The sequence below is a fragment of the Bidens hawaiensis genome, unplaced genomic scaffold (genome assembly GCF_021521415.1).
Source record: "Bidens hawaiensis isolate Kalapana, Puna unplaced genomic scaffold, B.hawaiensis_p1.1 tig00000512_1, whole genome shotgun sequence".
In the NCBI taxonomy this organism is placed as follows: domain Eukaryota; kingdom Viridiplantae; phylum Streptophyta; class Magnoliopsida; order Asterales; family Asteraceae; genus Bidens; species Bidens hawaiensis.
In genome coordinates this window covers 479,428-503,746 of record NW_027491033.1, presented here as the reverse complement: position 1 = coordinate 503,746, position 24,319 = coordinate 479,428, and the positions used below count along the sequence as shown (strand labels likewise).

Sequence of the window (24,319 nt, the reverse complement as noted above, 5' to 3'; positions counted from 1 at the left end):
TCTATCAGTGAGTCAAAGTCAACGATAGTGGAAGACAAAGGTACTTTTACAGTAGTATCTCCTCAAATGCGAGGCCATGCTCTTACAAAAACTTTTAGTTTCATGATAGTCATGTAAGGGCAATAGCTTATGAAATAAACCGTTAGGTTTTGGGTTGGTAAACATGTTCATTAAAAAAATGGATCTTTTGAGTAAGCACGACTAACTCACTATAAACTTCTTGTTAAATAAACTAATTAACCCAAATAAGGTGTTTAAAATTACAATTGCGAAAAAGTTAAAATATTTAATTTGTGTGTTCCACTCGTCAATAGCATATATCCTGCATACATAGCATCACAAACATATCAACATATATCCGGAGTACATAGCATTACAAACATATCAATAGCTTATATCCTGAGTATCAACCCATATCATGTTGATGTCATGATATATATTTATTGTTTCTTACACCGTAAGCAAATGTATCGAAAATCATTACAAACATTCAAATAGCATATATCCCAAGTACTTAGTTTTACACACTTTTTTCAAACTTTATCACCGAAGTTTATTTCCGATATTAGTTCCTAGGTAGACCTCTTTGTGAGACCTGCATGTGAGCCAATTTATTAATTGTAGAACAAATGTAAACACTAATAACTAGGATAAAATATAAAATTTATATACAACAAATATAGAGTTCATGTTCTTGCAGTAAACTACCGACATCTTTTTGTCGAAAATTTTATTTTTCACATGTTAGTTAAACTTTAATTTTTGTTTCTTTATACATCTGCATACTTATAAATGTAATATATTCAACATGTTATGTTTGAACAACTTGATAAAATTCTACACATTTTCCTAAACTTCAGGAAAAAGTGTGTAATTTTCATTTCTTTTGCTTCACATCCTATAGAAAGACTGTGTAATAGCCAAGGGATCCTATGAGACAGACTATAATTTGGTGTAAAACCCGACTGCGTAAGCTGAGAGTTTTGATTGCACATTCATGTTAATTAGCAATTTATAACAAATGCTAATATATAATGAGGTTTGTTCGATCACCCACCAATTTAGAACAAACGCTTACCCATTTCAAAATTAAATAAATTTCAAACACATCACTTTATGCATACATAACTCGTTCTACTTTTTCGTCTACTTGCGGCACTTCTTACCTCGTTGCGAAACTCCATTTAAGAAGACCGGTGTAAACAATTTATACATGTAGTTGTTTGCATAAAATACAATTGAAAACTATGTTTTCCACTAAATTAATTTCAGCACATCAATCACACCATAATTTTCAAATAAACTCATGATTAAATCACACATAAAAACATTTATAGGAACTTAAAAATCAGTTTTAAACACAACTGAAACCTGGATGCAAAGTTTGTGTATACGTCAGATGTGTGCATATGTACGCTAACATATCTGTTTGTGTTCATATAAAAATAATGCAAATCAATGTCTGAGTCAAGATCAATTTATACATCTCTCGTGGGGAAATGCATTTGGAGTAAGGAAGATTGTTGTGAGTCAATTAATAATGAGCAAAAATATTTATAACTAAAGGTACTTGGATTTTATTTCAAATTCTTTTATTAGCGAATAGTTGTTTAACTCATACTCGTAAACAAAGAATGTAATAGAAATGTAAAATTTAAGTCAATACCTTCGTAGGAATAGGAGAAAGATGAAATTTTGAAGCTTGAACCAGATTTCTTCAAGAAAACAATAATATGTAATCCTCCATCGTCTGCTTATAAACAACGGGGCAAGGATGATCCAGAAGCCAACAACCAATCCAGCAAGTGTAACTATCACCAGGATCCAATCAACGCCGTCAGCTTCACCATGTCCATCAGTAATCCCTTCTGTACTGCCATTATTTTGTAAGCACGCTGGAAGAGGACCCCCACAAAGTGCGTTTCCAATGAAACTCAACTCGCTAAAAGTTTGAAACTGAGGGCCTGTTGGGATTCCACCTACAAGATTGTTGCAGGATACGTTCAAGCAATTCAAAGAGGTTAACTGTGACATGCTCAAAGGAAAATTTCCTTCAAGATGGTTCATTGACAGATCTAACGATTCAAGCGTTTCATCTTGACTGAACGAGTTGGGAATTGTTCCTGTTAGATCATTGTGTGACAGATTCAGGTATCGTAAGCCCGAAAGTCTGACAAGTTCATCAGGAATTGGTCCTGAAAACTTGTTGTCAGAAAGGTCTAATGATGTCACCTGATAAAGTATGGTGCCATATGTATAAGTATTTCCCTTTGTCACCAATGATGCAGTAATTATTGTAGCTCGGTACAGATCGATCGGACCGGAGGTCTCCCTTCCAGACATGACAGAGAAGTTTGTAAAGCATGTCGGTAGGTTCCCAGAAAGATCATTATGCGCAAGATCCAAGATCTGAAGAGAACTGAGATGACATATTTCATCTGGGATTTTGCCTTCAAGTTTGTTGGAACGGAGACTTAGAACTCTCAGACTTGTATTATTTCTCCCAATTGATGATGGTATTTTTCCCACAAGTTCATTTTCTGCAAGCTTGATGACTACCAGGCCGGTGGAATTCAGTAACCATGGAGGTAAGTTACCATATAGCCTGTTCTCATCCATCTCTAGTGATCGTAAGGAAGAAATATTACCTAGAGATGATGGGATTATGCCTGAAAATCGGTTTTTCTCTAGGTTCAGAATGACTAGGCGACCAAAGTTCTTCCAACAATCTGATATAACACCTGACATGCTATTGTTTGCTAGATTAAGAAATCCTAACACTTGTGGTATTTGAATACCGGAGCACAAGAACTGTTCTAGAGATCCTGAGATTCTATTGTTAGAAAGATCCAGGAATTGTGTTGTACTGTAATTACCAGTTAGCCTACCATGTAAACGGTTGTTACTTAGATCTACTGTTGCATCAGTTGCATCAGGTGTAAAAGAATTAACATCTCCCAACTTTCCTTGAATGTTGTTGTGGGATATGTTCAAGTAACCTACACTAGGGAATGTGGTCCAAAACCAACTGGGGATGGTGTCTGATATGTTTGCATTGGATACATCTAAATATGTTAAGCATGTTAGCAATTGAATCCATGAAGGAAATTGAGGGCCTAAACTGCAAGAACGTGCACTCAACGTTTGGAGTTTGAAAGGTGGAATCCAATTGTTAACATTTAGCTTAAATACCAACTTGTTATCCCCAACGAGCAATGATCTTAAGGATGTTAGATTGACAAAGTGGTTTTCCACCAAAATACATGTTAAGGAATTGTGATCAAGACTTAGTTCTTGTAGATTACTGAGTCGTCCAATACTTTCAGGAAGACTTCCATTAAACTTGTTGTACGAAAGATCAAGTAATTTCAATGATGATAAGCCACCAATTGTATTTGGGATTGAACTTGAGAATTGATTGTTACTTAACCATAATGCCTGCAATAGTGACAAACTTCCTATAGAATCCGGAATGGTCCCTGTTAATTGATTGTAAGAAAGATCAATCAGAGACAGATTTTTCAAATTTCCCAGTCTTTCAGGTAGTTGACCAATTAGATGATTATCACTGAAATCTAATACTTCCAACTTAGGTGACTCACATTCACAAAACCCTTCAAGAAGCTCTGACACATTTCCAAAAAAATTGTTAGTTCCCAGATGAAGGGTAGTGATGTTGCAAAGACTACTTAATGATTTTGGTATCTCCTCAACAATCCGATTGTAAGATAAGTCAACATATTCAATAAAAGACAAGTTCTGTAGGTTGCCTAGAATCGGTGAAGAAATATCACAGTCACTAAGAACAAGAAAACGAAGATTACTTAGGCTAGACAATCCATTCAGTAAGGACGAAGAATTCACAAAAGTGTTTCCTGAAAGACGAAGAGTCCTTAAAGAAGGCATGCTATGGAAACCACCATGAGTTCCAGAAAGTACACCACTAATAGAGCAACCACTCAGATCTAATAAAGTCAAATTACTTAGGCTGAAGATCCACCCAGGCAGAGCATTCTCAAAGAAGTTATATGAAAGGTCTAGGGCATTAAGTGACATAAAACTACCTGTTGTTGGATTACTAGGTAACTGATTTAACCCACAGTCACGAAAATGAAGCTCTTGCAAAGAAGTGAGGTTGCTGACTGACAGAAACCAATCTGAAGCTTTTGTGAGGTTGGTGCCACCCATATACAGGTATTGCAGCCCTTTAAGATTCTTTAGCCATGCTAAGCTTTTAGATTTGGCATCAATTCCGTGAAGATCCAGGACATGCAACGTTGATAGATTTCCAAGTTGGTGAGGAATTTCCCCACTGAAGCTAGAGTATGAGAGGTTAAGATATATAAGATTTTGGAAAGAACCGATGAATGCCGGTATTGAGCTGAGCCCGAAATCATTGCAGCTCAAGTCAAGGTATCTGAGCTGTAACAGGTTGATCACTGATGGACTTATGGATCCTCCTATCATATGTTTCATTAGTTCATCAAAGGTGTCATAAGGTCCATCAAAGTCAGGTCCACGAAGGTGAATCTCATGGACGTGACCAGTGATATTGTCGCAGACGACACCGGACCAACTACAACAGTCTTTGCCTACCCACGAAGATAGCCGGTTTGCATGGTCAGTGAGATTGTTCCTGAGATCAATAAGAGCCGATCGTTCGGTGGGTATGCATAGAGCAGGATCTGAGTTTTGATTACAAAAACAGAAGCTGCAAAGAGATGAAACCAAGAGAAACAATAGGCAAGATGAGAAAAAACATGCAGGAAGAAGTGTGAGAGTCTTCATTGTGGTGATGATGAAAAATGGAAAGAGTGATGAGATAAGATATATGTGGGGGGGAAGGATGAATATGAGATATGAGATTTGTGGGTGGAAGGGTGATGAGATATATGTGGTTTTAAATTCTTTTATTAGAAAACCATTTTATTAAATATATTTTTTCCGAAGAGTTTTAACAAAAACAATGTTTGAAAATTACAAATTAAAAAATAACAAACATGAAAAGGTGAAATTCAAAATGCTTCACCCACATATAGCAATGATCTCGGTGGAAGTCATGGCATTTCTCCATGTAACATGTTAAATTTGTAGTTACTTTAAGAATATTAATTTCTTCATGTAACATGCTAAACCCTTTGTTTATTTGATATTCAAAAAGAACAACTATCTAAAATACCTTTGAACAATGTTATTCTACGTCTATTGAACAATGACATTTTGGATTTATAAAAACTATACATATCTTTTCTTCACGTAACGCGTTAAAAAATTATAACTACTAATATTTGATATTGAATTCAATGTAAAACGCTAGTTATAATATTTTAACGTGTTACAAAGATCTTGTAAACAACTTCGAAAAACAAAACCTAGTTGAGAAGGTGAAAGAGCTCGTCGGTTTGCACATCCACTATGGCTGTTTTCCAAATCTGTTTCGGATCACCTGGCTTATTGGAGTTTAAATTTATTGTGAGTAAAGTCAAATTTGAATCTAACTCGATTTAGAATTAAAATGGCAACTTAATTCATATCTGGTTCGAACCTTATTGGTTTTTCAAGTCTATTTGAACATGGAATACCCTTCGACTTAACATCCGATGAGCACACACTGATGAAATTAATATAACCGAAGCAAGATTATTTAAGCCAAAACAGAACAGCCAAAAAGGGGCCTTGTAGAGAGAAAAAATTCAACAGTTATTATATGTGACCAGACACAAATCTTCGAGTATAGATTGTACACAGATTAATATAACCAAAGCAATATTATTTAAGCCTCCCATCCTCTTAAGACGGTGGAGCGCGCAACTCGACTAACCCCCAATGTGAAGGCGCCCATCCGGAGGTTGCAATCATGCGTTCGACACATGTTTTTGATGCTATGAAAAGCTTTTGTCATGTATTTCTTCAACTCCTCATTCACCTTCTCTTCGTTCCACATAAACGCCTGCATGTTCTGCAAATTCAAACACCAAAAATGAGAATTTGTATCAATACATATACGAAAAGAACCAAAATGTTAAGTGTTTTTTAATCAGATTAATACCTGAACCCACTCAAAGTAGCTAACAGTCACACCTCCAGCATTTGCATATATATCAGGAAGAATTATAACTCCTTTCTTTGACAGAATCTACAGAAATAAAACATATATAGAAGTAAATAATATATCTAATAAATTTGCATAATTTCATATATAGAAGTAAATAATATATCTAATAAATTTGCATAATTTATATGTAAACGGTACCTCGTCTGCTTCAGGATCAGTAGGGTGATTTGCTGCTTCTATGATGAACTTGGCTTTAACGTCTCCTGCATTTTCTCTTCAATTGACAGTTTAAAGAAAAATAAAAAAAATTCGAATTAGAATAATGAAAATCATAGAACTGGCAAATCAAATATTAAACAATTCGTATCAAATTCGTATCACCGGTTTAACCTTAAAAGTCAACTTATCCACTTTTAGAAAATGGAAATGTATCTGTTCTTTTGACCTCAAATGTCAACATTAGAAGTTTTCATTTGACATCAGCGTTTATCATAATAAATGTTTCCAAGATAAGACTTTTATGTTTTGCAGTTACACTAACTGTTTTCTAGGCACATCTCTAAAATGTTTATATATAACTTGAAATAAATCTATAAAAACAGGCATTAAATGGTAATTTAAAAAGAAAATTCAAAAAACATGGCAATACCTGTTAAGAACACCACCTAGGGCGCATGGTACAAGTACATCACATTCATGAACAAGTAATTCATCAGCATCCATGCCATCTCCACCATCAAAACTACTTAAGCTCCCATTTTTCTCTTTATGCCCAAGCAATGCAGGTATATCAATACCATTTGGGTTCTTTATCGCTCCGGTAACATCACTCACTGCAACAATCTTACCACCCTTTTCATGAATCAGCCTAGCCACCCAAGATCCCACATTGCCAAACCCCTAAAAAGTCAACTCTGTGAATACAATAAATGTTGGGAAATATAAAGCCAATTGTCAAACCATACCTGAATAGCAAAAGTCAAACCATTGATTGACTTCCCATGTTCGCCAAGTAACGCTTCTGTGGCATAAACAACACCACGGCCCGTTGCAGCCTCTCTTCCCAGTGATCCACCAAGATCCTATAATTAAGGATATGCTATAATAATCTAGATAGTCCAATGTAGTTAATATGCTCTATACTGATATCATAGATGCTTACTAATGGCTTTCCGGTCACAATAGCTGGCGAGTAACCATGGAACTTCGAGTACTCGTCCAAAATCCAAGCCATGGTCTGTCAATATAAGTAAATTTTATACAGAATTGTTTTGTTATATATAAGAATCATAAGATCAATAATCCTGACAGTACAAACCTGGCCATTGGTACCCATATCTGGCGCTGGAATGTCGGTATTCACTCCAATAAGATCATGAATCTTTTGGGTGAAGACACGGGTAAGTCGTTCAAGCTCACTCGTTGACAATTCCTTTGGTGAGCACCCGATTCCACCCTTGGCTCCACCGTAAGGAACATTGACCACCGCAGTCTTCCAAGTCATTAGTTGAGCCAAAGCATTCACCTCTCCATGTTCAACCTTGTAAAAACCAAAATACCAATCATATAAAGTAATTTTCGAGGCGTTTTTTCAATGCAAAAATATAACTTTCACTTTATAAATGGCATGAAAATCCAGGGTAAAATTGTGTTTGACATGCTGCAAACTTATATAAAGCTATCAGTCAGTATCATAATTATTACTAATAAACTAAGAATGAGCATATATACAAAAAAAAAGATAGCTAGACCATGGACAAAATGATACAATTCATACTCTCATTTCCAATAATACAATCCCCCAATCAACTGAGAAGTAAACATCCTAATGTACACCCAAAAATAGAAAATCCCAAACAGAAATTCTCATAAAAAACTAATAGATCTCTCAAACATAATTAATCATTCGACTGGAACCACTCGTATAGAACTTAATCTCCAAAACTAATGAATTCCGTTTTGGTTTGGAATTCAGTCCTGTCCCATGAGCACGATTTAAAAACTACTAAAAGGAGTTCAACGGTTTTGTTAACAAACAGCACCGAACCGATGTTATAGAACACGTGAAACAATAACCAGCTTTCATAAAAACCTAAAAATATAACCAAACTAAACCAAACCGAAACAAACCATTCCCGGTCATTTAGGCCCGTTCTGGTCCGGTCTGTTCTGTTTTGTCAGTGCAGACTACATACCCTAATAAAACAACAATGTGGACCCAAAACACTCAGATCAACAAATTACATTCCAAATACACAAACTCTCACCAAAATCAGTAAAATCAGTCACCAATTACACGTAATATAATCTCTAAACCCTAAATCTCCATAAATCAATCAACAATCAAACACATTCACACACCACACACAAACACAACTCAAAACAACAACCAAAATCAGTAAAATCACCTCAGGATGATACCGAATCCCGCCTTTCATCGGACCACGAGAATTATCATGCTGCACTCTAAATCCAACAAACGACGTCAACGTCCCGTCATCCTTCGGAATCGTACACTCCACCTGATCATTAATCCAATCCAAATCACATCACACAATCAACACTCAACTATTAACATCAACAATCAATCAATCAACTACTGCTACTAATTACAAGTCATACGTACCTTAACTTCACGATACGGGATCAACAAACTGGTTTCGACCTTAGAATCCAAACTGAGAAGACGAGCAGCGTGACGGAAGTTACGGTTTGTTGCGGCCAGAGCATTCATTGTGTGTATTTGGGAGTGAATAATAATAATAATAATAATAATAATGTGAAATGAAATGCAGTTATATTATGAGAATTGAGAAGGTGTAGGAATGGCTGGATTTGAACGCATATATATTATGCGTGTGAATTTGAGTTGAGGTGGTTATTTTTAGAATTATTATTATTTTTTTAGAATTATTATAGCTGTTTTGTTATTATTTATTTTATTTTTTTTTATAATTTTTAATTTGGAATTGGTATGAGATGACTGGATTCGTAGCTGGTAAGATAATCAAAGTAATTAATCGAGTATTCTTTTTATGTATTTATTTATTCTTTTTTAATGATATCAAATTTTTAATGGGTTGATTTTTCTAATTTTCTATAGGTTACGTAACGGATGGATGACATGTTTACTTTTTTTCTTTTAAAGATTTGTATAATTTATGGTGTGAAAAGTTTGGATATTATTAGATAATTGACCTGAAGTTTTATGGTGCAAATATGTAATTATTTTATTTTTATAGCATACAATTGTAATTTTAGAGAATAAATATTGGAAAAATAATAATAATAGAATTTGTTCGGGTTCAGCAGGTTGTGTTTGTGGCAATCTATATGCATCGCAACAAGAGCTAAGCCGCACCCGCGTGCAGGGTCGGCTCCGAAAAGACGAAAAAAATTTTGGGTCAAAGGCGAATTTTTTTTTGGTCTTAAGGAAAAGAAACATTTTGTTGGTTTTAAACAATTTAATTATAAATTGGCTTATTTGATTATGATTTAAGTTGTGTAAAAAAACTTTTATATAAAAATAAACTTAAAATTGTCTCAAATAAGACTAGAACCCACAACCTTTTTGTTAGATGTCATACCCCCTTTACCATTAGACTAAGCTAGCGATTATGTAATTGTGTTGAAACATTGATTATACACATGTTTTTGATAAAAAAAAATACATATAATTTAAAGAAAATAAAAATTCGGGCCTAGCGGAGTGTCGGGCCTGTGGCCGTCGACTACCCTGCCATGCCTCAAAGACGGCCCTGCCCGCATGGTTGGCTTGTTTTGCCTTTTTGGTTCTCTTTGATTCTATCGTCCGATCGTTGATACGGTATAAAAAGAAAAAAGAAGTCAAACCAGGGCGGTTTGTAAAAGTTCAAGTTTAACGGGGTTTAGATCAGTTACAGTGTTAAAGGTCACAACTTGATTTCAACCCTACGAGTCAGTTCGGTTCTAACATATTTCAATTTCCGAGCCGGTTCATTTTCACCTTTACTTTAACGTGAAATGGTTTAGTGTGTGATTTAAGACGGTTCTCACTCAAGATGGCAATATGTGTTTCTAGTGTCAATATAATGGTTTTGAAAAGCAACTAATAAGTTGATTGCTACTCTTTAAAGTCTTCTACTGCCATTTATACTTGTGGAAAAACTTGAGAGCAATAGGTGAAATAGTCAATATAAATTAAATATTAATCCGAATACTAGTATTTCTAACAGGCTATGAGTTGTAAGTAGTGAGTTGTTAAATCTATCGTTTAATCAGTAAGAAAACAAAAATAAGAGGAATTTCACTACTATTTAAACTGACATGCCAGATTAATATTGTATAGATTGTAAATTAAAATGAAATGAAGCTAAAATGGTTGTCACGTACCCAAGACACTTTATATCTTGAAATATAAAATATTTGATCGACTTTCTAGAAAATTAATCCTTAAGCTGTTAATTGAAGGGAGATCATGGAACCCACTAAAAAACTCAATATAAAATCATTATTAAGTATTAGTCAAAATATAAATAATTTAATTAATTCGCTTAGATGCATACTTATTCCATATCTTTCAAGATAATATGCGTGCAAAGGTCTCATTCTAATCATGTGGTCATCATGGGGAATTTGAGTTGTACTATTTTACAACACTTGTTAACCATGTGAGGGAACTCTTGATATTTTAACTAAATAATATGCTTATGGTACAAGGCATAATATATGATGCTTCGGATTGGACAACTATGTTATAGTGATCATTCAAAATTAAAAAGGTTAAGACCTTTTAAAAAAAGTTTAATCACAACCACCCTATATTATATCTTGACTTCTCGAATCGATGCTATTACGTACTCTCTGTCCTTGTACCTCTTTGTCATCCTCTGGTCTACATCATCGCTTCTATTGTAGCTCTGCATACTTCATATTCGTAACAATACCATTATTACTCTTGTTTGGACTGCAAAGTGAACTTGAGACCGAACAAGTCTTTCTTGATCCCGTGCTATTCTTGTCATATGTTTTATAGGATTAGTGTTTAGTATGAGGGAAGGAGAGAGATAGAGGTGTGTAGAGTAATACAACAAGAAGGGAACATAGTGAAAATAACTTGAAGATCAGCGATATTGATATCATATAGAAGCGAGCATCTTTCAAGATACAACTCAATTTGAACGTTGATTATGCGCAAAAATTCATGTTGAACTCCGTGTATAAACTAGAAGACCTCATTTGTAATCGGCAAAACAATAATTGTACCATGACACGACAACCCTAATCAGGCGCGGATACTGGTTCGTGAGAAAGGCGGCTTCCTTATAAGGACTAAACTTTAAATTATTAGAATCATTGCGCATAAAAATAAATTAATGCAGTTATTAAGCTTCCCTAAAATGATCGTTTGATTTGTGAAGTTTTTCCATATTAGACTAAACATTATATATTAGCAAACGAAAAAGTGTTTCAAAGTTCTTGCACTCTTTTGTTCAAATGCTTACGTTATAAGAGTGATGCAACATGCTTGTTTTTGTTTCAAACCGTCAACTAAGCATGTCATATCAAATTCTGAACACAACAACCATATCCAATGAAATCCCGCAAATAACAAAACAATAAACAGGGTCTGGGAAAAATCAACATACAAAAACCTTTATTTCTCCTCAATTGGCTATTACACGTTCTTATTTCAAAATATCAATTGGCTATTACACACTTTTTTCAAACTTGATCACAGTTTATTTCCAAGATTAGTTCCTGGAGGGTCCCTCTTTTATGGACCAAGCTACGTAGACCTCTTTGCGAGACCTGCATGTGATCCAATGCATTAATCATGTTAACACTAATAACTAGGATAAAATAGTAAATTTATATACACTAACAAATATAGAGTTCATGTTGTTGCACCAGCTGCCAACATTTTTTTGTCACAAATTTTACTTATCACATACTTGTTAGTTAAACTTTTATTTGTATTTTTTTTGTTCATCTCTATGTTTATAAATGTAACATATCCACACGTTTGTGAACAGCTTGATAAAATTCTACACAATTTCCTAAACTATTTAGGAAAAAGTGTATAATTTTCATTTCTTTTGCTTCACATCCAAGGTCTCCTATGAGACAGACTATAATCTGGAGTAAAACCCAGCTGCATAAGCTGAGAGTTAATTAGCAATTTAGAACAAATTGCTAATAATAATGTTTGTTCGATCACCCACCAATTTAGAACAAATGCTTACCCAATTTCAAATTCATTTAATTTCAAACACATCACTTTAAGCAAACATATATAACTCTTTCAACTTTTTCGTCTGCTTGCAACACTTCTTACTTCGTTGCGAAACTCCCTTTAAGAAGACCCAAACACATTAACCGGTGTATAAACAGTTTATAAATATAGTTATTTGCATACTATTGAATCCTGTGTTTTCCACTAAATTAAATTCAGCACATCAATCATACCATAATTTTCAAATATACTCATGATTAAATCACACATAAAAACATTTATACGAACTTAAAAATCAGTTTTAAACACTACTGAAACCTGGATGCAAAGTTTATGTATATGGTCAGATGTGTGCATATGTACGCTAACATATCTGTTTGTGTTCATATAAAAATAATGCAAATCGATGTGTGAGTCAAGATTGATTTATACATCTTTCATGGGGAAATGCATTTGGAGTAACAAAGACTGTTGTGAGTCAATTTAATAAATGAGCAAAAATATTTATAACTAAAGGTACTTGGATTTTATTTCAAATTCTTTTATTAGCGAATATTTGTTTAACTCATACTCATCAACAAAGAATGTTATAGAAATGTAAAAATTTAAGTCAATACTTACGTAGGAATAGGAGAAAGATGAAATTTTGAAGCTTGAACCAGATTTCTTCAAGAAAACAATAATATGTAATTCTCCATCGTCTGCTTATAAACAACGGGGCAAGGATGATCCAGAAGCCAACAACCAATCCAACTAGTGCAGCTATCACCAGGAACCAATCAATGCCATCAGCTTCACCGTGTTCATCAGTAATCCCTTCGGTACTGCCATTATTTTGTAAGCAGGCTGAAAGAGGACCCCCACAAAGTGAGTTTCCAATGAAACTCAACTCGCCAAAAGTTTGAAACTGAGGGCCTGTTGGGATTCCACCTACAAGATTGTTGCATGATACGTTCAAGCAATTCAAAAAGGTTAAATGTGACATACTCAAAGGAATATTTCCTTCAAGATGGTTCATTGACAGATCTAACGATTCAAGTGTTTCATTCTGACTAAACAGGTTGGGAATTCGTCCTGTTAGATTATTGTATGACAGATTCAAGAATCGTAAGCCCGAAAGTCTGACAAGTTCATCAGGAATTGGCCCCGAAAACTTGTTATCAGAAAGATCTAATGATGTCACTTGATAAAGTGTAGTGCTATATGTATAAGTATTTCCCTTTATCACCAAAGATGCAGTAATTATTGTAGCTTGATACAGATCGATCTGACTAGAGGTCTCCCTTCCAGACATGACAGAGAAGTTTGTAAAACATGTCGGTAGGTTCCCAGAAAGATCATTATGCTCAAGATCCAAGATCTGAAGAGAAGTGAGATGACATACTTCATGTGGGATTTTACCTTCAAGTTTGTTAGAACGCAGACTCAGAAGTCTCAGACTTGTATTATTTCTCCCTGTTGATGATGGTATTTTTCCAATCAGTTCATTTTCTGCAAGCTTGATGACTACCAGGCTGGGGGAATTCAGTAACCATGGAGGTAAGTTACCATATAGCCTGTTCTCATCCATCTCAAGTGATTTTAAGTAAGAAATATTGCCTAGAGATGATGGGATTATACCTGAAAAGCGGTTTTTTTTCAAGGTTCAGAATGATTAGACCACCAAAATTCTTCCAACAATCTGAGATGACACCTGACATGCTATTGTTTGCTAGATTAAGAAATTTTAATGGTTGCGGTTCCTGAATACCAGAGCACAAGAACTGTTCTAGAGATCCTGAGATTTTATTGTTAGAAAGATCCAGGAATTTTGTTTTACTGTAATTACCAGGTAGCCTACCATGTAAACGGTTGTTACTTAGATCTACTGTTGCATCAGTTGTAAAAGAAATAACATCTCCCAACTTTCCTTGAATGTTGTTGTGGGATATGTTCAAGTAATATAGACTAGAGAATGTAGTCCAAATCCAATTGGGGATGGTGTCTGATATGTTTGCATTGGATACATCTAAAAATGTAAAGTCTGTTTGCAGTTGAATCCATGAAGGAAATTGAGGGCCTAAACTGCAAGAACGTGCACTCAACGTTTGGAGTTTGAAAGGTGGAATCCAATTGTTAACATTTAGCTTAAATACCAACTTGTTATCCCCAACGAACAATGATGTTAAGGATGTTAGATTGATAAAGTGGTTTTCGGTCAAAATACCCGTTAATGAATTGTGATAAAGATTTAGATGTTCTAGATTACTGAGTCGTCCAATACTTTCAGGGAGACTTCCATTCAACTTGTTGTACGAAAGATCCAGTGAACGCAACAATGATAAGCCACCAATCGTATTAGGGATCGAGCCTGATAATTGATTGTTACTGAACGCCAATGCCTGCAATAGTGACAAACTTCCTAGAGAAACTGGAATAGTCCCTGTTAATTGATTGGAAGAAAGATCAATCAGGATCAGATTTTCCAATTTCCATAGTCTTTCTGGTAATTGACCAATCAGATCATGATTACCACTGAAATCTAATAATTCCAGTTTGGGTGACTCACATTCACAAAACCTTTCAAGAAGCTCCGACACATTTCCAAAAAAATTGTTCCATCGCAGATCAAGGGTAGTGATGTTGCAAAGACTACTTAATGATTTAGGTATCTCCTCAACAATCCGATTATCAGATAAGTCAACATATTTCCTAGAGATGATGGGATTATACCTGAAAAGCGGTTTTTCTCTAGATTCAGAATGATTAGACCACCAAAATTCTTCCAACAATCTGAGATGACACCTGACATGTTATTGTTTGCTAGATTAAGAAAATATAATTTTCGTGGCTTTTGAATGCTAGAACACAAGAACTGTTCTAGAGATCCTGAGATTCTATTGTTAGAAAGATCCAGGATATTTGTTGTACTGTAATTACCAGGTAGCCTACCATGTAAACGGTTGTTACTTAGATCTACTGTTGCATCAGGTGTAAAAGAATTAACATCTCCCAACTCTCCTTGAATGCTGTTGTGGGATATGTTCAAGTAACCTACACTAGGGAATGTGGTCCAAAACCAATTGGGGATGGTGTCTGATATGTTTGCATTGGATACATCTAAAAATTGTAAGTCTGTCAGCAATTGAATCCATGAAGGAAATTGAGGGCCTAAACTGCAAGAACGTGCACTCAACGTTTGGAGTTTGAAAGGTGGAATCCAATTGTTAACATTTAGCTTAAATACCAACTTGTTATCCCCAACGAACAATGATGTTAAGGATGTTAGATTGACAAAGTGGTTTTCCATCAAAATACCTGTTAAGGAATTGTGATCAAGACTTAGTTCTTGTAGATTACTGAGTCGTCCAATACTTTCAGGAAGACTTCCATTCAACTTGTTGTTTGAAAGATCCAGTGAATTCAACGATGATAAGCCACCAATCGTATTTGGGATCGAACCTGAGAATCGATTGTTACTGAACCATAATGCCTGCAATAGTGACAAACTTCCTATAGAATCCGGAATGGTCCCTGTTAATTGATTGTAAGAAAGATCAATCAGAGACAGATTTTTCAAATTTCCCAGTCTTTCAGGTAGAATACCCGTTAATGAATTGTTCTGAAGCTGTAGAGAGTATAGTTTACTGAGTTGTCCAATACTTTCAGGAATGGCCCCTGTTAATTGATTAAAAGAGAGATCAATCGAGATCAGATTTTTCAAATTTCCAAGTCTTTCAGGTAGTTGACCAATCAGATGATTTTGATAGAAATCTAATACTTCCAACTTTGGTGACTCACATTCACAAAACCCTTCAAGAAGCTCTGACACATTTCCAAAAAAATTGTTGGAATGCAGATCAAGGGTAGTGATGTTGCAAAGATTACTTAATGATTTAGGTATCTCCTCAACAATCCGATTATCAGATAAGTCAACATATTCAATAAAAGACAAGTTCTGTAGGTTGCCTAGAATCGGTGAAGAAATATCACAGTCACTAAGAACAAGAAAACGAAGATTACTTAGGCCAGACAATCCATTCAGTAAGGACGAAGAATTCACAAAAGTGGTTTCTATAAGACGAAGAGTCCTTAAAGAAGGCATGCTATGGAAACCACCATGAGTTCCAGAAAGTACACCACTAATAGAGTAACCACTCAGATCTAATAAAGTCAAATTACGTAGGCTGAAAATCCACCCAGGCAGAGCATTCTCAAAGAAGTTAAATGAAAGGTCTAGGGCATTAAGTGACATAAAACTACCAGTTGTTGGATTACTAGGTAACTGATATAACCCACAGTCATAAAAATGAAGCTCTTGCAAAGAAGTGAGGTTGCTGACTGACAGAAACCAATCTGAAGCTTTTGTGAGGTTGATGTCACCCATATTCAGGTATTGCAGCCCTTTAAGATTCTTTAGCCATGCTAAGCTTTTAGATTTGGCATCAATTCCGTGAAGATCTAGGACATGCAATGTTGATAGATTTCCAAGTTGGTGAGGAATTTCCCCACTGAAGCTAGAGTATGAGAGGTTAAGATATATAAGATTTTGGAAAGAACCGATGAATGCCGGTATTGAGCTGCGCCCGAAATCATTGCAGCTCAAGTCAAGGTATCTGAGCTGTAACAGGTTGATCACTGATGGACTTATGGATCCTCCTATCATATGTTTCCTTGCTTCTTGAGACTCGTAAATGTTTTGATAAAATCCATTAAATAAGTCAGGTCCACGAAGGTGAATCTCATGGACGTGACCAGTGATATTGTCGCAGACGACACCGGACCAACTACAACAGTCTTTGCCTACCCACGAAGATAGCCGGTTTGCATGGTCAGTGAGATTGCTCCTGAGATCAATAAGAGCCAATCGTTCGGTGGGTATGCATAGAGCAGGATCTGAGTTTTGATTACAAAAACAGAAGCTGCAAAGAGATGAAACCAAGAGAAACAATAGGCAAGATGAGAAAAAACATGCAGGAAGAAGGGTGGGAGTCTTCATTGTGGTGATGATCAATGGAAAGGGTGATGAGATATGTGTGTGTGTTGTGGTGTGGGTTGGGGGGGGGGGGGTGGAGATATATGTGATTTTAATTTTTATTTTATTTTTTTAATTAGAAACCATTTTATTAAATTTCCTTTTTGTCGGTGGACTTCTTGAATACTACGGAGTACTAGACAAAAATACTCTTTTAAAAAACATGAAAAGGTGCTCTGTCCAAATAAAAGATAACACAGTTAAAATATAAAAAAGTCTTAACCTTTTTTTATTTTTTTATGTTAATCCAGCTTTATCAGCGTTTTGCTTCATCTTGATAACTTGTATCTCCTTTTTGTTTGTTTGCGTTTCATGTAACTTGCAAGTTGCTCCTTTTTTATTTTAATAATATTCGCCTTTCAAAAAAAAGATATCGGAAGGTGTTAATCAATTTCTTACTCAAATAAATTAATTAGAAATTTTATAAAGTATTAAAATTAGAATTGAACCAAAATATATACTAAAATACTATTTCTATTTATAATGGATTTAAAGCACGTTAACAAAATAAACCATCAATTAAAACTTATTGATATTTTTAGTTTATTAAAATATAAATATTATACGACGACATGCTTTGGGGCGCGGAACACGTATCATGGAACACGTGTTTTGTTTTCTTTTATCTATCTGTTAGTTGCCACTGTCGATCTACCTCATCTCACATGTTTTACCCAGAGAGAGAGTGCAGTGGCGATGAAAGTGATGGTGGTGAATCGATGGCTGCACGACGCTACCAGGTTCGTTCTTAAACCTTTCACTACTATCAAACCCTTGATTCATAGTCAATTTTAGAGATACCCTGTGCTAAGGTTTTCTTCTACCAGCTTATCAATCTGTTCAGTCAATTTAAGGATTATTAGTCCGTTCGATCTGAATCCGAAGCGGCTGTTGTAATCACGATCGATTGAGATGAAACCCTAGAAATTGAATATATGCACCAATAGTAGATTCACACATCATATACGGTTAAACATGTAGAATCACGTTGAAATTATGTTATCAATCTATTCTTCTCCCAAACCTTGATGATTTGTTCTGTTTTAGTTTCCTCTGTTTAGTGGATTTCAAATGATTGATTTGGGGTTTTGGTTTATTTCTGGGGAGATGAAGAGAAACCTAATGGCTTAGGTGTATGACAATTCGGTTTTTCTAGCAACATAAATATAATTAATTTTTTTTAAGCATGATGAGGAGGCAATTATGTTAATTTTTATCCCTGACTTAAATTCACCAACAGTAAAGGATTTCTCTCACTAAACTATAAAAACCAGACTTTCAATTGATCGTGATTTGTTTTCTAGAATATGGACGGAGCTGACGGGTTTTCTTCATACCAGTTAGGATCTGCCAGAATTTCTACACGTGACGCCTTTTAATGGACAATGAAATTCTGCAGACCGCTTTCCAAAGTTTCACCCCATCCAAATTTCCCATGATAATTCTGAAATTTTTGAAATTTGCCTATCATTTTGTGTTTCTCTCTAAAATATGGCCTTCCTTAGAAAAGTTGGACGAGGAAGACGGATTTGATGCAAACTTGGATGGGGTTCATGGGGAAGACGAATTTAGTACAAACTTGGAACGGGTGCAAACTTGGATGGGAAAGACAAGAACAGTTTAAAAACTGTCGAATGAACGGGTGCAAACTTGGGACGGGTTCATGATGATTTTTAGGTGGGTTCGACTATACAGTCACACGGCTTGCTGATTACTACAAACATTTTTCTTTAATTATCCAATATACCCCTGTTTAGTTTCAGTATTTTTTTTTTCCTTTTTGAATTTTAGTATGTACATTATTTTGTTAATTTTTCCCATTTGATGTTTTCTTTATTTTATGCATCAAATATGAACATGAACGTAATGAAACCTATAGAGTTGAAGATATATGTGAATTTCCTGATGTGTGAAACAAATAGAAGAACTTGATCTTTGTTTATTTTTTACTTTCCATATTTGCACCAGGTACATGAAATTATCATTCTCCTTTGCCAAGTTCAGAAGCACATTGGTGACATTTTCAGCAGGTAAATTCTCATTTGATCTTATCATTGACTTTTACTCAATAACGGGCTGATTTGGATTTTGGGCTAATGTTTAGGGACATACTTCACTACCACTATAGCCAGGAAAGAAATTAGGCAGCGATGGAGTAAGTAATTTTCATGTAGGTTTTATTCATTGAATATGGTGTAACGCCATTAATAATATATTATTTTTGGCATTCAGGTGGTGAGCAAAGAAGCAGATAAAACAACAGGTCAAGCAACAAACAGAACTTTCAAAGGAACACATGTGAAGGTGCATTTTTCATTTTCTGCTTTATAATAAAACATTTCTTGAATCACTTCAAAATGAGTCCCTGATTTAACCAATATGTAGTTTCAAAATGATTTAATTAGTGGTTGTTTCTTACTTATTAGTGGCCCATATAAATTACAACATGGTCTTGACCAATGACTAACATGTGTTTGATTACAATATTGCAGGTGCAAGCAAACATTCATCAGTTCATGGAGTGACATGGAGCCGCCCTTTCGAAGGGCTGGGCTATAGGAGAGATCCTTAAAGTGAACATCTTTCTATTAGGTCGAGCTCGGGTGGGTTTTATGAGTGGGAAGGGGAGTGAGAGCGCCACAAGTGAAAAGGAAGGAATAGAGAGCATCCGCTTCCTATGCATTTGTGATGGTTGTAAAACTGCATCCAAGGGTTAAAAGCCACTTGAATCGGTAATGCATTTTCTTTTACTTTTGGTCTAATATATATATATATATAATTTTAGTTTGAATCAGTAACCTATATTATACAGAAATAAATACATGGCTTAACACGAATGTTTGGGTTGATTTAGGGTTATTTGGGTTTTCTAATATGTTATAGCAGTGCTATGCTAATTAATTAATGGTACATAGTATCCACACATTTTTCATTGACTATCCTATAACTTAAAACAATATTTAAATGTAAATAAGTTACTAATTATAAAAATTATTTATTTTTTAAAGCATAAGTAACCATTTTTTTCTTTTTCTTTTACACCACATAGCTGACCAGTAACCTTTTTAAAACCTAATAATAATTTATTTAAAATATTAAATTGATTGGTTACACTGTATTCAAATCACATGATTAATTATTCAAAATGTTTCTTACATTTGGAAGTAACTTAATATTTATTGTATGTTTTTAGGTATTGACAATCTAAAGTGTTTTACGTTTGCCTGGATTAATATTGTTTGTGTTTTATATTGTAGATTTCAGATTTTGTTTACGCAGCTAATATCTAAAGGCTTTTTGGGCGACAGGCTTCTGGTTGCTGCTTTATCAACGGTCCTACAAAATATTGATGTATGTCTGCACGTTTATGCATTTGTTTTTATATGTCGACCCATATATGGTTCTTATGCTAATCTTTTAAATATTATTGGGGGTTCATGTGTTTATTAGTTGTTAATATTAGGAGGAAGAGTCTAATGAAATTTGTTTTGACTTTTGCAATAGGTCAAAGCCATCGTTAGCTTCGTCATCACATTCAGCAGGTAACTGTACAATATTACATGATTCCACAGTTCAGAGTCTAATGAAATTTATTGCTTTTGCACTGTGTCACCAATGTTTCACAAACATTCCAATTGTTAATGTTTCATTTCAAAATTTCATGATTGTTCATTCTTTTAATGTAACAAAAGCTTATTTAATCTTTATTAAGCTTTATCCTTTGTACTAATGAAGCTATGTATGTAAAACACAACCTTCTAACTTAGCAAGGCTGCCAAGGCATATGGTACAAACTCGGCCCGCCGCAACGCGCGGATACGATTACTAGTTGCATTTAATTTAAATGGTACAACGCTGCTTCCAAGTTATTGCAACATGTTAAATTAAATGTTTGAAAGAAATTCTTCGCCACGGAAATAGTCAAAGTTTTGGATGGCCCTGTGCAGGGATCTTCATAATAAATGCACCTACACCGATACCTTTCTTAATTAATAATATTAATGACTCCAATTGAAAACACAAATATTACATAAAAAATGTTATATACTTCTTAAAACGAAGTTTAAAAATCCTATTATCACTTAAAGTAAAAATTTTATAATGGGTTTAAGCTATGTCTAATATTTAGCAAAATATATATAATTTAGAAAAAATTACAGATATTGTCATTTATGTTTGTACATAATTTCACTTGTTGTCATTTATCTTTAAAATTGATATGTTTTGCCTTTTACGTTTTCAAATCTAACAGTGTTTGTCCTTAACACTAACTCAGTAGTTTTTATTGTTAAATCGGATCATGTACCTTGCACATGAGGTCAAAGTGGTCATTTTACCCATTTATTTTAAAAAAACATGTTAACAAGTAATCTTCCACCGCCAGCCACTAGCATTATGAACACCATCGCTACGCAACCACAACCCTCATCATCTACCATCACCACCACCACCAGATTTTCACCGTATTTCACCACCACACCCACCAACCCTACAATCCCCAAATCTAAACCCTAATTTCCCAAATTGATTTTTGTAACACAAACCGTATCCCCATCCCCAAATCTAAACCCTTTTCGATTTAGTACAGGTTGCTCCGATTGTTAAACTATAAGAAGTTGCCATGACTGTTGGTGAAGAAGACGAAGTAGCATTGTCTAAAGTTTGGTGACAAGGATCGATAAACACAATAACAAAGTTTTAGATCATAAACTCGATCTTTGTAATTCTCATTAGCTCGAAAATTACAATACTTAAACTCTTAATGATATAACCCACAAGCTCGGGTATATATACTAGTTTAAACATGAAAATTCAATTAGACTATAATACAAACTCCTTATCATACTCAAATACTAATTAATTAAAACATATTTAAACAATAATTAATAAATAAATTCCTTGCTGTCCAAGTCATTGGCTCGACTTGTTCACCAAGTAATTTATTCCATGTAAACCAAGTTACGTGCTCAACTTGATAAGCAAGACACGAACTCATCATAGGCTCGATGAGTCAGCCCAACCCGCCTCATTAACTTGAGGACGGGAATTAAGTCCAACAATCACCTCTTTAATTTCCAACTCGAAAATAGGTGAATCTTTGTCTCAAAACTTGTCTACTTTGACTTGACTGATTTGAACCATGGCTTTCACAACCATATTGGTCCTCATCATCTCGGTCTTGACTTCTTGGAACTTCTCTTGATCCATGGTTGTGTTCTTTCGGCTCTCCCAAACTCGATCAACTTCATGACCCTGTCCTCGATCATTCGCTCGGTTGTATGAACCCGCACATCCACTCCTTTGGTTGCGATACTATTAATCTAATCGAGCTAGCACTAGTCTTACTTGATCTTTTGAAGTTTCCGAATCAAAGTACGAACACATCGTTCAAATCAAAATATTTGATCAAAACATAACTCGTTTAACCCGTATAAAATTAAAAATTGAATTAAACTTTCTTTTTCAACTCAAATAGAATATTCACCAAGAATGATTAAACCAACTTGTTTAACCCAAAAGGAACTTAACTAATAAAGAAAAATAATAATAATCAACCGACTTGTGACTTTCTTCTTTTTCTTCGAACTCCTAGCACCAAAACTTGTGTCTTAAACAAAGTTTTTTTTATTGATTTTATTTTCCTGCAAGCCTTGTTGACTTTTGTGATACCCTTGTTACTTTAATCACAAAAGAATAATCCACATAATTATCAAGCAAGAAACATTGGTAAACGCCGATCAACTTTCTTTTTCTTCTTCATTCGACTCCTTTGTTTCATTCTCGTAAAGGTGTAACGAGTGCCTTTTGATCGGTCAACACCAAAACAAGCACTTGATCTTCGTTCGTACAAGTTTTTGTTTCCTCCGGATCACGGTTTTCGATCGAACAATTTTACGAACCTTGATCACGACTTTGATCGATGTCTTGAGTCCTCGATTATCTCCTTATCGATTTCTTGAACTTAGCTCTAATACCAATTGAAGTTTGATGACCCTGATCGATAAACACAATAACGAAGTTTTAGATCATAAGCTCGATCTTTATAATTTTCATTAGCTCAAAAATTACAATACTTAAACTCTTAATGATATAACCACAAGCTCGGGTATATATACTAGTTTAAACATGAAAACCTAATTAGACTAGTATACAAACTCCTTATCATACTCAAATACTATTTAGTAAAAACATATTTAAATAATAATTAATAAATAAATTTCTTGTTGTCCAAGTCATTGGCTTGACTTGTTCACCAAGTAATTTATTCCATGTAAACCAAGTTACGTGCTCAACTTGATAAACAAAACACGAACTCATCATAGGCTCGATGAATCGGCCCAACCCGCCTCATTAACTTGAGGATGAGAATTAAGTCCGACATTGTCAGTTTTGTTAGCCGGCGGCGTGATTGGTTTCAGTGGTATAAAGAGAGTGAAAATTAAGTCGGGTTTGGGTGGTTCCAGTCGGCCGACGGGGAGGTGTAAAGAGCAGATCAAGTAGATTAAAGGGGACAAAAAGTGTGAAGAGAGGGAGAAAATAAAACATATTGTACGGTGGTGGAGGAACGGTCGGCCGGCCGGCAAGTGGCGGTGTTGTCAGTGGCGAAGCTTGGACGAAGATGTCGAGGGGGCTGAACGAAAATACACATTAAAAAAACCGTAAACAGAGGGGGGCGGGATCAAATTTTCGGTTGAAAACAGGTAAATTTACGCTACGTATAAAACAACTCGGACGGAAACGGGTAAATTTACACTACTGCGCAAAAAAACCGGAGGAGGCTGGGGCCACCCCTGGCCCCAACTATCCTTCGCCACTGGGTGTTGTGTTTCCGGTCGGTAGTGATGGGTGGTTGGTGGTGTGCTATGTTTTGTTACCGTATCTTCCTGATGAAGAGCTTTATCAGTACAGAAATAATGAATTTGTTTATGGTTCTTGTTCTAGAGATATTGGGTTAAGATTGAAGTCAACTTTGAAGATATACTGGTTCTAGAGAAATGATGAAATTGGTTATAGTTCTATTTTAATTATTGTTTTT

General features: G+C 35.0%; 4 protein-coding genes and 2 long non-coding RNA genes across 7 annotated transcripts in view; 2 read left to right on the top strand and 4 right to left on the bottom strand.

Annotated features, from left to right (window-relative positions):
• Positions 1 to 7,492, bottom strand: part of LOC143633302 (glutamate dehydrogenase 2-like) — a 168,375-nt gene extending 160,883 nt beyond the window's left edge. Inside the window, exon 1 of the mRNA XM_077101627.1 lies at positions 7,374 to 7,492. The gene's annotated coding sequence lies outside the window, so the exon portion shown is untranslated. The remainder of the gene's footprint in view (positions 1 to 7,373) is intronic.
• Positions 409 to 17,257, bottom strand: LOC143633306 (receptor-like protein EIX2). The gene is made up of 3 exons (XM_077101631.1): positions 14,982 to 17,257; positions 12,891 to 13,889; positions 409 to 595 (listed from the first exon to the last, which is right to left on the bottom strand). The coding sequence occupies exons 1-3, from the start codon at positions 17,245 to 17,247 to the stop codon at positions 573 to 575; spliced, it is 3,288 nt and encodes a 1,095-aa protein (XP_076957746.1). The 5' UTR covers positions 17,248 to 17,257; the 3' UTR covers positions 409 to 572.
• On the bottom strand, positions 1,660 to 4,794 carry LOC143630881 (receptor-like protein EIX2). The gene has a single exon (XM_077099779.1). The coding sequence runs from the start codon at positions 4,786 to 4,788 to the stop codon at positions 1,660 to 1,662; it is 3,129 nt and encodes a 1,042-aa protein (XP_076955894.1). The 5' UTR covers positions 4,789 to 4,794.
• LOC143633293 (glutamate dehydrogenase 2) lies at positions 5,743 to 8,809 on the bottom strand. Its single transcript, XM_077101622.1, has 9 exons — positions 8,682 to 8,809; positions 8,464 to 8,577; positions 7,374 to 7,595; positions 7,218 to 7,292; positions 7,021 to 7,137; positions 6,705 to 6,955; positions 6,254 to 6,329; positions 6,050 to 6,136; positions 5,743 to 5,959 (listed from the first exon to the last, which is right to left on the bottom strand). Exons 1-9 carry the CDS (start codon positions 8,787 to 8,789, stop codon positions 5,774 to 5,776), a joined length of 1,236 nt encoding a protein of 411 aa, XP_076957737.1. The 5' UTR covers positions 8,790 to 8,809; the 3' UTR covers positions 5,743 to 5,773.
• A 708-nt stretch (positions 17,258 to 17,965) lies between the features above and the next one.
• On the top strand, positions 17,966 to 19,784 carry LOC143630993 (uncharacterized). 2 transcript variants are annotated; one of them, XR_013153273.1, is made up of 3 exons: positions 17,966 to 18,023; positions 18,588 to 19,438; positions 19,516 to 19,784. It is a non-coding gene; the product is annotated as an uncharacterized LOC143630993 (long non-coding RNA). The 2 variants fall into 2 exon arrangements; XR_013153272.1 differs by having other exon boundaries at positions 17,966 to 19,313; positions 19,388 to 19,438.
• Positions 19,785 to 19,795: 11 nt separating this feature from the next.
• LOC143631002 (uncharacterized) lies at positions 19,796 to 21,077 on the top strand. The gene is made up of 3 exons (XR_013153275.1): positions 19,796 to 20,015; positions 20,541 to 20,634; positions 20,788 to 21,077. It is a non-coding gene; the product is annotated as an uncharacterized LOC143631002 (long non-coding RNA).
• The last annotated feature ends 3,242 nt before the right edge of the window (positions 21,078 to 24,319 follow it).

What these genes read in the sequence shown, in the direction of transcription:
- LOC143633293 (XM_077101622.1), bottom strand. Translation starts at nt 8,789, where the DNA reads ATGAATGCTCTGGCCGCAACAAACCGTAACTTCCGTCACGCTGCTCGT. An exon ending in TTGTGACCGGAAAGCCATTA is followed by an intron (nt 7,138 to 7,217) that starts GTAAGCATCTAT and finishes CCTTAATTATAG; the next exon opens with GATCTTGGTGGATCACTGGG. An exon ending in CTAGGTGGTGTTCTTAACAG is followed by an intron (nt 6,330 to 6,704) that starts GTATTGCCATGT and finishes TGTCAATTGAAG; the next exon opens with AGAAAATGCAGGAGACGTTA.
- LOC143633306 (XM_077101631.1), bottom strand. Translation starts at nt 17,247, where the DNA reads ATGAAGACTCCCACCCTTCTTCCTGCATGTTTTTTCTCATCTTGCCTA. An exon ending in AGAGAAAAACCGCTTTTCAG is followed by an intron (nt 13,890 to 14,981) that starts GTATAATCCCAT and finishes ACCGCTTTTCAG; the next exon opens with GTATAATCCCATCATCTCTA. An exon ending in CATCTTTCTCCTATTCCTAC is followed by an intron (nt 596 to 12,890) that starts GTAAGTATTGAC and finishes GCTCACATGCAG; the next exon opens with GTCTCACAAAGAGGTCTACC.
- LOC143630881 (XM_077099779.1), bottom strand. Translation starts at nt 4,788, where the DNA reads ATGAAGACTCTCACACTTCTTCCTGCATGTTTTTTCTCATCTTGCCTA.